The sequence below is a fragment of the Cephus cinctus genome, unplaced genomic scaffold (genome assembly GCF_000341935.2).
Source record: "Cephus cinctus unplaced genomic scaffold, Ccin1 Ccin1_scaffold0929, whole genome shotgun sequence".
In the NCBI taxonomy this organism is placed as follows: Eukaryota; Metazoa; Arthropoda; class Insecta; order Hymenoptera; family Cephidae; genus Cephus; species Cephus cinctus.
In genome coordinates this window covers 284,053-298,772 of record NW_014333498.1, presented here as the reverse complement: position 1 = coordinate 298,772, position 14,720 = coordinate 284,053, and the positions used below count along the sequence as shown (strand labels likewise).

Genomic DNA, 14,720 nt, shown 5'->3' with positions numbered 1-14,720 from the left:
ATATACACATTTGTTTGCGCATTACGTCCATACAAACGTTTAGGGTTCGGTTGGACGGAAGACCTTGCTGCCCCGCCTGTTTGTCAAGAACGGTTTGTGAGGGGCGGCAACATTTTCCCCACCACCGAGCAATCCATTCATTTTCTCTGACTGCAATATCGGCTAGAATGATGATCATGACCCGCGCGGCTACGCGAAATCTGTAACATCGACAGAGGCGATGATCACGAAATCCTACTCCCGGACTCGCCGCTACGATTTAGCGCCATGCTTTTGGTATCGCCTAAAACCGGAGCGTTGTGCATCTCCCTACTCATCTCTGAGGTGTGGAATATAGATAACATACTATATGTCTATGGTACAGGGATAAAGAATTTAGAAGGCGCCGGGTTAAATTGAAATTAAAAGATGAATCAAACGAAAGAAGAGCCTCTTTGGTCGCGGATTGCCGTTCGTATATTGGTCAACACTATATCACATCCCATCGACTACGCGAAAGTTTTAATACAGGTAGAAGGAACCATCGAATTATGCCCCAGAAAGCCAAAAAGGTTATCATCCTGACGCGTTTATTTACTGGATTTTGCAGATCGGTCACGAGCCCATACCACCAAGACCGACTACGACCCTATTCGGTACTCCTGCACTGGCTCTGCCTACTGTTTTTGAATATGGTATACCAATTTATTACTTGTTTGCTACTACCAAACAATTCATTGACCTTTGCTACCCATTCTAATCATAGAAACTAGACCTCATTAAGTACCCCCTTTAATGTTTCAGTTAGATACATCAAGAATGTTGATGGTTTTACTGGCTGCTACAGGGGTCTTGTCCCTAAACTCTGTGCCTTTACGTTAAATGAGTATGTTTACGAGAAAACAGCATCTTGCATTGTATTTGAAAATGAAAAGAATACTGATGTTGACATAGAGGATCTACCAGAACCTGAGAAGTATGTTTCATCAAGAAAGTGCAATCAAAATATTGCTTTTTCATTTTCTTTCTATTTAACAGGCGTAAACGATGCATACAGGATATAATAAGGGAACTCATTAGCAAAATTGTAGTCATAGTTGTAAGGCATCCTTTAGATGTCATTGCTACAAGGACAATGGCACAATTTGTGGGAGGAGAAACCAAGTACAAGTGTGTATTTGAATCTTTCGATTACTTATGTCATGAATTCTGTAAATTTAGAAATCTATGTTCTTTTTAGTGGTTTTTTCCATTCCTTCATTGAGGTTTATAGAGCAAATGGTATTATGGGATTTTATGCGGGATTAGTACCGCGTCTGCTTGCAAATACAGCAGCAATTATAATGGTAGGAGTTTCTACATATGTCATCAATAAATATGTTATTCAGGATCGGGAAGCAAAAACCTATACATCCCCCACAATGACAGTAAGCTTTCTCATTTTTAAACAACTTTGTCATCTTTGCTGAGTAACTATATTCTGATTATTTTATAGTTCCTGGCAACTACAATTACATACCCATTGTTGGTAGTGTCTCACTGTATGGCTGTAAATAATTGTGGGTGAGTAATTAAAAGTATTAACAAGTAAATGACTCAATAATGATAAATGACTAATACGATTATCTGGTACATTAGTCTCGTTGCTGGCCTTCCACCTCAAATGCCAATTTATGACAGTTGGCTTCATTGTTGGGCTCACTTAGCTGCCACCAACCAACTAAAACGAGGAAGCAGCATCTTGTGGCGTTATTACACCGGTCCAAAAGTGATTGTAAATGGCAAACCGGTACCAATCAACGAGGAGAAACCTTTTCTTAAAAGGATACTGTAGAAAAAAACTGTTTTATCACGGTGTACTTATCTTAAGTGAGCATTGAGTGAAGACTAGGATAAAGTCACTGTGTCATAAACCTAGTTACGTGTTGTACCACCCCCTTGTAATATTATCATCGCAATATTTATTAGAAAAGTGTCGTTACGAAAAATTATGAAAAGTGAGAGTCTGAGAAGGCTTTAAAAGTCTTTCTCATTTTTTTTAGCTCGCCAGCAAGCCTGTACATATTCTTCTTTACTAGGGTACATGATTAAAGAATTACAGAATATTAGGGAATTAGGCGAGATTTGTTCCTGATTAATATTGTTTACTTCTTAACTGAAGTATGTATATGAAAGGAATGTGAAAATCACGAAAGTGGAAAAAGTTATTTAACAATAAGGAGAAAGTTTGTGTCCCAGTTGCATTACCAAAATAGAAGAGATTAAAATTGAAAACTGTACATTCGTTTTAGGTAGATTTATGTACGCGGTCATCGCCGTACATTTCATCGAGACCTTGATGCCCAGTACTGCCTGTACAATAAATAATAATTTAGTCAAAAAAGCTTATTTGGCTACTTTATTATTCCCACCGCACTAAACACATCCGACGGACAATTGATGTTACTTCTTCTATATCTCTATTACATTGTCCTTTCATTTTAATATACAGTTTTCGTGCTTTGCCTTTATAGCAATCGATTCTTATCGTTAATATCATCTCTACGATTAAATTTTTCTTTTTTTATCTTCATTCTGCTCGCCTTTGTCCTTTCCTACACTGCCAAACATCCACATAGCGTCTTACTATACTAATAACATCGGTTTTCGCTTAATCTATACTCAATGATTCCCTTATATCTGGTTGAGAATATGCTGGATGGTCAAAGCACGCGCTATATTATATTATGTCTCATCGCTCAACTATACTAGGACATTTATAAAAAAGGATTAGGTGCTGATACTTGCTTAAAGTATTACGTCAGATGTTTTCAGAAGCTTCTCAATAATATTGTTTCTTTACCAGAGTAGAGGGAATTTTTCGTTTACAATTTATGTTTTAATACAATTTATATATAATTATTCATCGGCGACTAAATGCAAATAAATTTCTTCCTTTGATTCTCATTATTCTTCATTGTAATCGCAGGAGTCTCTTTGTCATCTTACCCGGAAGATAACTATTTTTTAAAATTTGTTCAATCTTACATTTTTCATTTTAATATTGACGCTTTCATTAATAGTAGATTTAATCAACAATGGAATTTTAATCTAATTATTTTTACACGCATACTATGTGATTTACATTCAAGCGTGTCCCTTCATTCCGTCAGACCAGACAGTCGTATTGCTAATAATATTGGAATACACGTTCGCGATTGCTTCCTGCATTTCCTGATCGTCCCCACGGTCGGTAGGACCTCTTCGAGGACAGGATAGTCGCAGCTAAAAATATGGCTAAATTATCCAGGTCTAATATAGGAGAGCCGTTGAAACATAGAAAAGATTTGTTTTCGTAGAAACGTACAGAACTAAATTAGTTATCTGAGTGCGCCATTCGTGGACTTTGCGAATTACATATCATAAAAGAGAAATAATTTTGTCAACATATATTCTATAATAAATAGATTTAGGCCACAGACTGAACCGTATTTTTCGTTATCACGTTCAAAGTAATGAAAGCTAATTATCGTTTGATTCTTTTTTTTTTACTTCATTTCACTTTATTTCCTCTTTCGATCGACAAATAAAGATTATTGTACCATCTCTCGTACGTGACTATGAAATTTCAATATATAGAAACAGTGTCGTTATTGTCTAAGGAGCTATATCCTTTTTATATCCTTTATTTCCTTCTTCTGAACAATTTGAAATTGATGCGTTCATATTTTTCAATAGGAACCGTATGTATTTCTTGGTTGTTTTTATCCTTCTCCGTTTCGTCGTTGATATAAGTCTCGCTTTAAGTAATTCCTCGTCGTGTGTAATCCTTACGCGTATTTATAATTAACTAGGAATGTCTGAACTTGGATACAACTTATCAAAGTAATTAATATCGTAATATGACTGTTTTTGTTTTCAATCATTACATTCCTTGTTGCCTATAGATTCGTCTTTTGGTGAATTCGTGAATGCGGAATTTGTATCCTCTCGTTGCTAAATTCCCGACTTATGAGAAAAAGTATAAAAATCATATTGTGTAATGTAAAAACTATAATAACTATATATATAAATATATGTAATAAGAGGAGACGAGTGAGTAATTTTTCACGTCCATTACCGCCCATTGAAGATGAATTATTAAATATTTCCTCGAATAGGTCCCATCAAAGAAAACTTGAATTTAAATAGGTGACAAAAAATCTTCTGTCTTCTTCTGATGTGATTGGGGACGATTAATTTTCCATGCCCAATTATTGATTAGAATATTCATATTAATAGATATAAAAAAAACCATTAGGTACAGTACAGTTGCAAGACCAGTCAATAAGAGTCGAGGAACTCTATTTCCTGTCAATTGTCGGAGTCAGTACGCTGACCGAGAAATGTGAAAATAAGTTAGCTATTGCTTGTGCACGAATAATGAAACCATGGATAAAAATAATAATTGACAAATGTGAAAGATGGATCTCGTTTGAAGAGTCAATAATCAATGATAAATATACCTGAAGGCGGAGAGAAACATAATAATGAGTGGCTAATTGAAGATTAGAGTATGATTAGAATAATCAGGCATAAAGACCCTGAGTCCATTGACTGAATGACCCATCTAAATAACCCTATGTATAATATGTATATTCAACAATTCTGATAGTCATCTATATTACAATATATCCATATTTTCTTTTGCTTTTCATTTCTAATTAGTCCTCCCATTATTAATATTGCCTTCCTCTGTCTGAATCTCTCAATTTTCATGTAAACTGGGATACTCTTTTCTAGCACAGTTTTTAACGTGACAAGAAGAAAGAGAGAGATCTGAAGATCATATTACTTGAGGTCAAGCTCGAGTTCTGGACTCTCGAGCGAAAAAGGCTTGAGATTCTCAACGATGGGAGTTTGATCGGGATCAACCCGAATGCGAATTTTGTTCGTTTCCAAGGAGCGAGGCAGAGTGCGAGGAAGGTCGTCCTTATAGGATGCCGGCGACGGTGGCGTGTACGGAACGTAGATTCTCACCACGTCAGGACTTGGTTGATGCGGCGTGGCTCTCGGAGTAGGAAGTCCGCCGCTTCCTGAGCTACCGTCCGAAATGTTACTCTGGGTGTCGAGGCTGTTGTCCAGCGCCTGCGACCTGGTCGCCGAGCTGAACACCGAGAGATCCGCCGTGGAAGTCACCGAAGTGTCTGCCAGGGAACGTCTGGAACCATTCGGTGAGGTCCCGTCTTCCAGACTCGGATCGAAGGAGAATTTACTTCCTGGAAGAGGATCGTGCACACGACATTAGGAGCTTCCTTGTTATCCCAGACAAATAAGGATTCATCTGCATAACTTCAATTAGCAGCCACTTCTCAGAAACACTACTAGGACGTGGTGGGATTCTATTGAAATACTCTTGAAACTCGGGAACAATATTAAACGATCCAGATATTCTTCTCGCTTGTATAATCGTGTCGATTTTCAGGATTTAATTCTCGATTTGAAGGAGATGCGGACCGTCAACTTTGATACTTCCTGGTGCGTCTTTGACTATCTGATAATTAATCGTACATAAAGTGATTCACAGTGAGATAGTCCATTTATAATGACAAAACAATAATGTAACGTGACGAGCAGAAAGGCATTAAAAGATGTGCGTGCAGTTGAAAAGAAAAAACGTGGGAAATACATGCGAAGGAAATCAAAAGTTTTTCCAAGACAAGATTAGTGTTTTTGTTTTATTATGAAACGAGCCTTTTTTTCTCTTTCATTTACATAAGCTAGTAAAAGTATAAAATATAAGCTTCCGATTCTCTTCAATACACCGCAGACATTATCAATCGAAATACAAAGTAAGTGAATAATCTCCAAGGGTAAATGTTGCAGTGAGTGGAAGTTAAACAAGAGATATTAATTGAGAAAAAAACGATAAGAGATTGAGGAAACTATTACGCAATTATGCCAATGGTACTTTCGGACACGTGCCACTAGTACTACAGGAAACACTAGGACTTCTGTTTCGCTTAATCTGTCACGGGGAACAAATTTGACGAATAAAAAGCTATGATTTTTCAGTTCTACAAATTGCACGAGTCGTCCAGTACGCCAGGCCGTATATGGTCGCCTTATTATCCCTGTTGACCTTACTCAACTAATCCTTACTAAACTTAATTGGTACGTAGTTAACGCAGGTGAAAATATTTGTGATTAAATAATCTCTTACTCTACAGATCTTGACAGTGTCTCTAATAATCGCTGTACGTATACAGAACACATAATAATTACAGCAATGGCACTCTAATATAAAATTAAGTACAAGGACATACTGCTAGCCGAATGTAACGCAGAAGTTAATTGACGCTACGTCAAATGGAAAAGTTGCGTACATACAAAAAAAAAGAAAGGTAAAAAAGAGTAGAAGAAAGGAAATGGGAAGAGTACTATAATCCTAAGGTATCCTGGAAATCCGGTACTGAAGTAACACAAAGAGATGGCACGAAGCTCTCTCAGAGTCTAGTATTGTATATGATCATGAACTCATTATCTGAATTTAATTCGTTATCAGTCTCCTCATCTACGCTGGTGCTGTCACGACCAGAATAAATCGAGCTAGGATTTGCACTACTGTAAATCACACTCTCACTGTCAGTTAACTCACCCCCGAGTCCGCCGCAGCTTACGGGATCCACAGGTGTCGAACTATCCCTTGTTTCTTCCATTACGGCCATATCTCTACGCTGTGTAACAGAATCTCTCATGACATGTTGGGCCTCACTGAATTCTTCACTACGTCTTCCTACCTGTTTGGAGACAATTTTTTATGTATACAGTATTCCGTTTAGACATCATATATACACTCGTTGAGTCGTTTGGAGAAAAATTTACCTTGCTTGTAAAAGAGGGTTCCTTAAAGGTACCAAAGGGATATCGTGGCAATTCTTGCGGCAATGGTGGTCCAGGATAATCTAATTTGGCACGTTTAAGTTCCTCTATATTGCGTTCCATTGAACTAATGACGGTGTCATCATCAAAGCCGAAATCCTTTTCGAGTTTCATCTGCAGATAATTGCAGAATTCATCGAGACTCTCCATCGGTAAGAGATAGCGTTTATGCATCTTCATTATGGTGTACGCCATCGCCGGTAGGATCCTATCACCGTCTAGGAGGAATACATCCCAAATACGAAGACCCAGGGTTACTGGAGTCTAGATATAAATGAACTTGGTTAACATGGTTAAGGAAACATTGAATTATATCGTAATAGTATATAACACGCCTTACCCTTTCTTGAAATACTACGAAGAACCATTTAAGGGCATAGAGTATAGAATCGCAACCACATTTATCCAGCTTCCTTTTAAGTTTTGGTAGGAATTTATTCATGATTTTATCATGATGCTCGATGAACCGATTTAGTTTTGGAAAACCGTCCACGTAGAATCCTAATTTATTAAAATAAAAATCAAGATACTATCCTGCTGTAGAAAAAGTTTATTGAACTTTAATGTTCTACCGTGCATGCTGTATTTCTTATCGGCAAGTAATACAGAGAGTCCCCAGAATGCGTCCTCCTCATTCATGTAAAGTAATAGCAATCCAGCTAGGACGGACATACCTTGGCAGTACCCAACTTCCATATTATACATACTGTACGCAGCCAGAACGTAAAACATGGAACGTTGTTTAATACTGTATCTTTCCCTGTAGCAAAATAAATAAAACATTTAAAACTGTTTTACGAATGATGCTGCAAGAACTTTATATGAAAAAGTGTTACCTGTAGTCAATGTGATCCCTGTATTGCCTAGCAACATCTGCATCAATTTGCCTAATTTCAGTTGACCATTGCCTAGCGAGTTTTAACATTTCATCGTACTTTCCAGCTTGCTCTTTCTTTAATGTTTTAACACCCAAAAGAAGACACCAGACTTGCCCACGAAATCTATCGGGAATGCCTTTGTATATCCTGCGCCGTAATTTTTCCTTAGTGCTGGCGCTTTCCCAGTCCTTTGTCATTTTTTCCCATTTCTTTACCCTTTCCATTTCCACATGATGAAGTTTAATTTCATTTGGATCCATTTTCATTGGCAATCTCTTATCACTAAAAAGAAAATTGAAGACGTATAGACTAATTTCAGGAAATAATTTGAAGCAAATAGTTTAAACAATGATGTATAACATACTGGATAAATCCATATCTATCGGTTGTATGGTAAACCTCGTAAGCAGGATCCTCCCAAGGGTCAATTTCAACCCCATTTTCTCTACCCCGGTCATAGCAGCTGAATATTCTATCCCTCTCTGCAGCTGACCGTTTCAATAATTCTTCCTCATTCATCCCACGTTCGAGTGTGGAGCCAGAGTCTCACAAACATGCCGGCCTTGGTGGTAACTCTATCCAAAATTTAATTTACTGAATATTACCTGGTGACATAAAATTGACTATATGTCAATTATAAAAACATTAAATATTTGAGATGTTTTCAAAGATATATCTCCTGAAGGAATAACTGGCGTAAAGATATACAAGCTAAGAACCAAATTAGAAGAATCTGCACAAATTAAATCTAAGCTTGACCCAACCACATAAGATCAGATAACAAAATTGTATATTTTACTGTAAATTAAAACTGATGAAGATCAAATAAAATAATTCTTATCTATTGTTTGTTTTATCACTGAAAAGTGATATTTTACAACATGACCATAAAAAGCTGTTATTTTAAAAACGAATTCAGTATGCTTCCAATAAGGTAATTCACGATAATCCCTTTATATTAATTACACTTCAAAGTTTAAGCATCATCTAAAGGTAATCCATTATGCTATATCCAAAATCAGCTTAAAACTTTTAAGAGGTAACAATCACAAATTCTGTAATACTAGATTCAAAGAATATAGTTCCTTTCTTTGATATGAATTGTTGTGAATCGTAAGATATTAACGTATTTTTTTGACATATTGACAGAACGCAAGGTTATAGTAAACCCAAAGAAAGGTGCATTGTGATCAAAATTAAATCTCACCCCCAAAAAAGTCGGAAGCTTATGAAGGGCTCAATAAATATTTTGGTTCAATAGCATCTTCTTTGTTTCATTATAAATCAGAAAATTCCTTATTCCTCGATCATTCCGCCAGGAAAACTACCATCGACACAGTTTCACGCACTCAAGCAACGTTCTGAAAAGCGCAAGAAAAAAGACGGATATGCCACGTAAAGGCTTACTTTCCTGCAGGCGAAATTATATTGGATATTGGCTTCAATGCATTTCAATTCCCAGTCGTTTCCGGTGGAAACACAGCCATTGATGCGTTCGACAAATTTTGGACAAATTTTGCTTTTATTGCATTGAGAACAAACGAATTTCGTGAGCCTTTCTCGATATTTCGATAATTTTAATACCTTCATACACCTTCATAATTTATACTTTCTGCTCTCGTTGCAAGTGTGTGCAAGTGCCACCGGTATTGTTTCAGTCACAAGCCACGTCAAAATATTAAAATGGTATATAACAAATTGAATAATATTTTCCTATTTAAAAATGTGTTGCTACTAGAATGACAAATATTGCAATTCAACGTGACAAAATTTGTGATCATCCTATTATGTGATTCTCAATTATAATTGATCCAGAATTTTTCTTTGCTGCTAGAGTAACAGGCTACAGAGTTCTTTTATTAATTCGACATGTTTTGATTATTGGCACAGATTGAAATCGAATCTATGACAAGGTATGTGTCACCAGTCAACCCAGCCATCTTTCCATTACTGGCTATGGTGCTCTTAGGCATTGGGATATTCTTCACAGCATGGTTCTTCGTCTACGAAGTAACCAGCACCAAGTTTACTCGTGACATATTCAAGGAATTACTTGTATCATTGGTTGCTGCTATATTTTCTGGATTTGGAGTACTCTTTTTGCTTCTCTGGGTTGGAATTTATGTCTAGGTAAACTTACATGTTTAATGAACACAGCTCACTTGGAGTTTTTTGTAACACATTTTTTTTATTGCAGCTAAATCACTACCAGAATTAACAGGATTTATTCTGTAACAATTTTTCACTGTTGTGCGGAGATACATTTAAACCGATCATTCCAATACACCTCAGTCATTTTCTTGTTTTTACAATAAATGCAATCATGTATATAAATATTGTATTTATCTAGTTTTCTATCTAACAATAAGCTAATACAGCATCATATACTTAAATAATAATTTACAGGTAGGTATATCATTTTTATTTTGTTTAGATACATGGACAGTTTGAATAGTAAAATAGCACATAATTATATTTTCAAAGTGTATTAATAATATCTTAATGATGCTCCAGTCCATCAGCCAGCCAGTCCTGCTTTTTGTCGACAGCGCAACATTAAGGCCCTTAGCATGAATTGTCTTCTTGACAGTTGTCTTACTTGTTTTAAAAAGGCATCCAAATCAATGATACTGCTACGCAAGCCCTCAGCAAGATAATATATGGCATCTTCAGTGGCAGCTTCCTCAGCAAATGCATTAAGCATTCTACAAAAGATAATTATATTTGAATCGAATTACCAAATACATTAGAACCCCGATTGACCGGGCTTGGGTTATTCGAGGAGCAGTCTAACACGTTAAAGGCGCCATCGGTCCTTGGGCACTGAGATTAAACTTTCTCTTCAAACGGCGTAGGTTCCTAGGGACCGGCAGTATCAAATGTAATGCATTTACTATATTTAGGCACAGCCTAAACAGAAAATCAAAAGCAAACTCGGCTTCGCGTTTAACGTGTTAACCCTGTGCTTCCTAGCGCCTCATACGCGTTAAGCTTCACGTAACCGTTCCAAGCGCATGGCATGTCTGAACTTTAAATACACTGTTCGCTACCTCAATATATATATATATAAGAAGCAAGAGAGCTTTATATATTACTATACAATAGAAGTAAGAGTTTGTATGCATTGGAATTGTACTGATCGAAACACTAAATTACGTTCAATTCAAATCAACCGGGGTTTCAATTATCCGTGGAATCTTCGGTCGCGAGTGCCCCGGTTAATCGAGGTTCTACTGTAATCAATATAACATTTCACATGAAATTAGGTCAGATGTTTGATATAAATTTATATAAAATTTTACTAACTGTTTATATAGTGGTGCAATAGTAGTCACAGCTTCGTCCACGTCAATGGACTGATTCTCCGAGAGCTTTGAAATCTCACGTTCAAGTTCGGTCTCCTTGTCTTGCAAAATATTTATATTCTTTTCAAGCTCCGATTTCTCTTTCTGAAGTTTACTAAAGAGATCCTTGAGCCGACTAGAACCATTAACGAGTTCCTGCTGCGTTCTACGCAAAGTTTCTAATTCCGCTTGTAGCTGAGAAAACTGTTCTCTCAAGCGTCGACGAAGTTTGTCTTCCACAGCAGAAAGAAGCGAAGCTCTGATGTGTTCCTCAGTGATTGTACCCGAGCCGCCGCCAGAACTTTCAGGTAAAGTTGGGGACTAGAAGTTCAATGAAAACGTTTAGCACAAAGTCAAAAAGTGCTTAAAGTGATTAATACACTCACTGGTTGTGTAGCAGAAGGATACGGTGTTGGATATGAGCCACCATATTGTCCAGGATAACTTGGCGTAGTTCCTGGATAAGGAGAATAACCAGCCTGAGGAAAAGTAGGTCCTCCACCTGTTGGATATGGAGGATAGGCAGTGTTTCCTGAGCCGTATTGAGATGTAGGAACATACGGTGGGAATCCACTTGAATTAGATCCTGTGCTAGGAACAGGCATGAACGCTGCTAAAAAAATATATAGTTTTACTCATTTGAAGTTTATTTGTTCATACCAAGTTACTTACGTTGAACAGGGTATGGTGTAGATGTTGACTGAGTATCAGATCTGGGTCTTGCATAAACTGGAGGCTGTTCACCAAATGTGACAATCATTACTTGGATCAAACCCAATAGATCAGATGAATGCTGTAAATTATAATGCACTTATTCGAGTGTCATATTGCTAGAAAATCACAGTATATCTGTGTATAATTACAGGAACCCATTCATGTAGATAAGGCAAATAAATCTTGCCATTGTGGTCCACATACATGCTGACTTTTATTGTCATATCTGCTGTTGGTTTTACATAACACATTGGTGCATTATTTGGATGAGTATCCATTAGCCAAATGCATATTGGAATATTATAGGTACTGCCTGAAAATCAAAATATATGTAAGTGCTGAAACATATATGTTTAATCCAACTATTCTTACCTTTGTAGCTAACAGGAATTGTTCCTTGCAAATTAATTAATTCCTTACAAGAGCCATTATTGAATACTAAAAAAATTAAATATTATTAATTAATAACTAACAAAGATATATTCAACTGACATACCAAACCGTTCCTCCTTATGCATTAAACCTCCATAAACACGTAACACACTTGAAATATCTTTACGTGTTATTTCTGGATTTTGATACTGAAAAATAAGTCTCTATCAATACTTGTTAGGATATGTTTCAAAATTCACTGTGAGTATTCCAAGTACCTCTGTTTATCTGTATGCAATAAGGACATGACAATGCTTGTAGTACTGACAGTGAATTTTAGAATACATCCCTAGAAATTAGTAGTATGTGAATATATGATGATCTGTCAAACATGCAATAACGAGATGATACGTTGATGAACTAAATTGTAAATAATTCCTATTATGGCATACTTTAGAAACTTCAAAAAATCATAAATTTACCCTCATATCCGTTAAGGACTGCCTAAGCTTCGCCTCCTCGATATGATTCATCCTGACCATCTAACCTTCAACCTAAAAGACTAACTGATAAAACTGATGCGTATAGTATACAATAATATACTAACGGCTTCTAGTTATGTACGGATTATAATAGCTGTTTCAATATAGTTCTTTTTTTTGGATATGACAAACCCCCAAGTGTAGTCGGATATTTGAAAACAAGCTGCTATGCGAGAAAGGCTTGAGGTACGAATTTGGTAACCCGACGTTTTTTTATGATAATTACTATTCCACTAATCAAACTTAATACTGATTGCTAATCTTCTTATTTGTTCGTTATAGTCTTATTCATTCTTGAGGTCAAGTGTCAGTCGATGATATAGCTGACAGCGCCGAAAGAATCTTAGGAGCATCATGGCCGCATCCACAAGTAAGCGATTTCGACGAAAGGATTGACATTGAAGAGGCACTGGAACTGCCAGTCATTGACGTAGGATCCGAAGCAGCTAACATTCTAAGTACTGACTATTCCTGAAATTCCAAACGAACAAACGCGTCTGCGTTTTGGCTGTGTAAATCGAAGGCGGGATTTCCATTGAGAGAAAACATTTCTCTAGAAATAATTTATCCGACGGGAAAAGTTCAGTGTATAATCTGAATCTTGTGAAAGGGACGATATATTTATATCAAAGTTATAGTAATTTCTGGAAAAAGGAGTGCATCATGTCGGATGAGAAAAAGGTAACTTTCTAACCTTGTTTACAAGAGAACTGTTTTATCATGAACAAAACCTGTACGTATACTTTTATTTTTTTTAGCAGGAGGCCAAAACTGAGCCTGAACATATAAACCTGAAAGTACTTGGTCAGGATAATGCTGTAGTACAATTCAAAATAAAGAAACACACCCCTTTGCGCAAACTTATGAATGCGTACTGTGACCGAGTAGTGGGTATTAACATTTTATATTTATTGTAGTGGTTTTTCCTCAAACTTTCTCATGTTTTTGAATTTTTTCATAGGGATTAGCAATAGCTGCTGTAAGATTCAGATTCGATGGTCAGCCTATCAATGAAAAGGATACACCAACGACTTTAGAAATGGAGGAGGGTGATACCATAGAGGTCTACCAACAGCAAACGGGAGGTCATGTTTGTTGAAAAGTTTGTTAATTCTCGTTTGTGAAAGGACTAAGTGAACTCCATATTTCCAGTGGTTATCCATTAAAATCTTACCAGGTATTAAATTCTTTTTTTTCCTTATGTTTGAAATAATTGAGGGGAAGTAGTCACAGAATTTTCGCTCAAGTCAAATCAATCTGTTATTTATATAGGTAATAAACTTTTGCATGGCGATTAACAGCAACTTTCTTTATGGAGTCAAAAGTTCTACTGCTAGCCGCTATGCAAATTTTTAGATTTTAAGTTTATTAGCTGTTCAAAATCCGATTGATTTGCTAAGCCACAACTTGCGATATTTGGCAATTCCAATTTCGTAAACAATAAACAAAATAATAGAAGTGTCTCCTGAAAATGTTCACACTTTCCGCGAATAACACTCATCTCTAATAATTATTTATTGAGTTCGCGAAAGGGTTTCTTTCGTTCGAATTTCAAACTCAACATTCTAGAGTTCTTATAAGTTCCTTGTTCTGCATCTTATGATGCAGTCCATCACCACAGACAGTTGACTAAAAATTTGCTGATTAAGTTGCCGAAGGAGAGACGGGTGTGCGTGATGATAAATATCAATTATAAGTCATACTAATTCGTCTAAGCAATATTCTTTGTCAGTCATGTCTACAAGAGGTACACACAGTGCCACTTAATAATTCGTAAAAAACACGGTAATTTCTTAAAGCGTAAGGAGATGAAGGAAAAAAGGAAGGAGGAAAAAATATGGAAATTTGTGTATAACAATATGTAAAGTCTACGATTTCTCTTAATAAATTCCAATTTTTTTATATAACAATTTTGAACATGCTACTCCTTTTTAATTCACTGCACCTTTAATCCAATTGATTTATACATGTATCTATTGAGTATATAGGCC

The 14,720-nt window shown here is 36.4% G+C and overlaps 5 protein-coding genes across 12 annotated transcripts; 3 read left to right on the top strand and 2 right to left on the bottom strand.

Moving 5' to 3' along the window:
* Nucleotides 1-309: 309 nt before the first annotated feature.
* Nucleotides 310-2,258, top strand: LOC107271266 (mitochondrial carrier homolog 2). The gene is made up of 7 exons (XM_015747043.2): nucleotides 310-510; nucleotides 590-674; nucleotides 784-955; nucleotides 1,018-1,149; nucleotides 1,220-1,406; nucleotides 1,475-1,542; nucleotides 1,618-2,258. Exons 1-7 carry the CDS (start codon nucleotides 409-411, stop codon nucleotides 1,811-1,813), a joined length of 942 nt encoding a protein of 313 aa, XP_015602529.1. The 5' UTR covers nucleotides 310-408; the 3' UTR covers nucleotides 1,814-2,258.
* A 105-nt stretch (nucleotides 2,259-2,363) lies between these two features.
* On the bottom strand, nucleotides 2,364-9,133 carry LOC107271263 (USP6 N-terminal-like protein). 4 transcript variants are annotated; one of them, XM_015747036.2, is made up of 8 exons: nucleotides 8,965-9,133; nucleotides 8,122-8,380; nucleotides 7,716-8,039; nucleotides 7,452-7,639; nucleotides 7,220-7,380; nucleotides 6,823-7,143; nucleotides 6,596-6,737; nucleotides 4,789-5,216 (listed from the first exon to the last, which is right to left on the bottom strand). In XM_015747036.2, exons 2-8 carry the CDS (start codon nucleotides 8,274-8,276, stop codon nucleotides 4,789-4,791), a joined length of 1,719 nt encoding a protein of 572 aa, XP_015602522.1. In that variant the 5' UTR covers nucleotides 8,277-8,380; nucleotides 8,965-9,133. The 4 variants fall into 4 exon arrangements, with proteins under 4 accessions (XP_024944274.1, XP_015602522.1, XP_015602520.1 ...); XM_015747034.2 differs by having other exon boundaries at nucleotides 8,122-8,362; XM_015747035.2 differs by having other exon boundaries at nucleotides 8,122-8,332.
* A 143-nt stretch (nucleotides 9,134-9,276) lies between these two features.
* LOC107271268 (transmembrane protein 258) lies at nucleotides 9,277-10,091 on the top strand. The gene is made up of 3 exons (XM_015747046.2): nucleotides 9,277-9,443; nucleotides 9,648-9,887; nucleotides 9,955-10,091. Exons 1-2 carry the CDS (start codon nucleotides 9,441-9,443, stop codon nucleotides 9,885-9,887), a joined length of 243 nt encoding a protein of 80 aa, XP_015602532.1. The 5' UTR covers nucleotides 9,277-9,440; the 3' UTR covers nucleotides 9,955-10,091.
* A 73-nt stretch (nucleotides 10,092-10,164) lies between these two features.
* LOC107271264 (tumor susceptibility gene 101 protein) lies at nucleotides 10,165-13,026 on the bottom strand. 4 transcript variants are annotated; one of them, XM_015747037.2, is made up of 9 exons: nucleotides 12,862-13,026; nucleotides 12,670-12,741; nucleotides 12,312-12,396; nucleotides 12,188-12,253; nucleotides 11,965-12,128; nucleotides 11,774-11,894; nucleotides 11,488-11,714; nucleotides 11,064-11,422; nucleotides 10,165-10,462 (listed from the first exon to the last, which is right to left on the bottom strand). In XM_015747037.2, the coding sequence occupies exons 2-9, from the start codon at nucleotides 12,727-12,729 to the stop codon at nucleotides 10,276-10,278; spliced, it is 1,269 nt and encodes a 422-aa protein (XP_015602523.1). In that variant the 5' UTR covers nucleotides 12,730-12,741; nucleotides 12,862-13,026; the 3' UTR covers nucleotides 10,165-10,275. The 4 variants fall into 4 exon arrangements, with proteins under 4 accessions (XP_015602523.1, XP_015602525.1, XP_024944275.1 ...); XM_015747039.2 differs by lacking the exon at nucleotides 12,862-13,026 and adding an exon at nucleotides 12,466-12,536 and having other exon boundaries at nucleotides 12,670-12,846; XM_025088507.1 differs by having other exon boundaries at nucleotides 12,670-13,003.
* Nucleotides 12,802-14,639, top strand: LOC107271267 (small ubiquitin-related modifier 3). 2 transcript variants are annotated; one of them, XM_015747044.2, is made up of 4 exons: nucleotides 12,802-12,915; nucleotides 13,012-13,410; nucleotides 13,488-13,616; nucleotides 13,691-14,639. In XM_015747044.2, the coding sequence occupies exons 2-4, from the start codon at nucleotides 13,393-13,395 to the stop codon at nucleotides 13,826-13,828; spliced, it is 285 nt and encodes a 94-aa protein (XP_015602530.1). In that variant the 5' UTR covers nucleotides 12,802-12,915; nucleotides 13,012-13,392; the 3' UTR covers nucleotides 13,829-14,639. The 2 variants fall into 2 exon arrangements, with proteins under 2 accessions (XP_015602530.1, XP_015602531.1); XM_015747045.2 differs by lacking the exon at nucleotides 12,802-12,915 and having other exon boundaries at nucleotides 13,131-13,410; nucleotides 13,491-13,616.
* The last annotated feature ends 81 nt before the right edge of the window (nucleotides 14,640-14,720 follow it).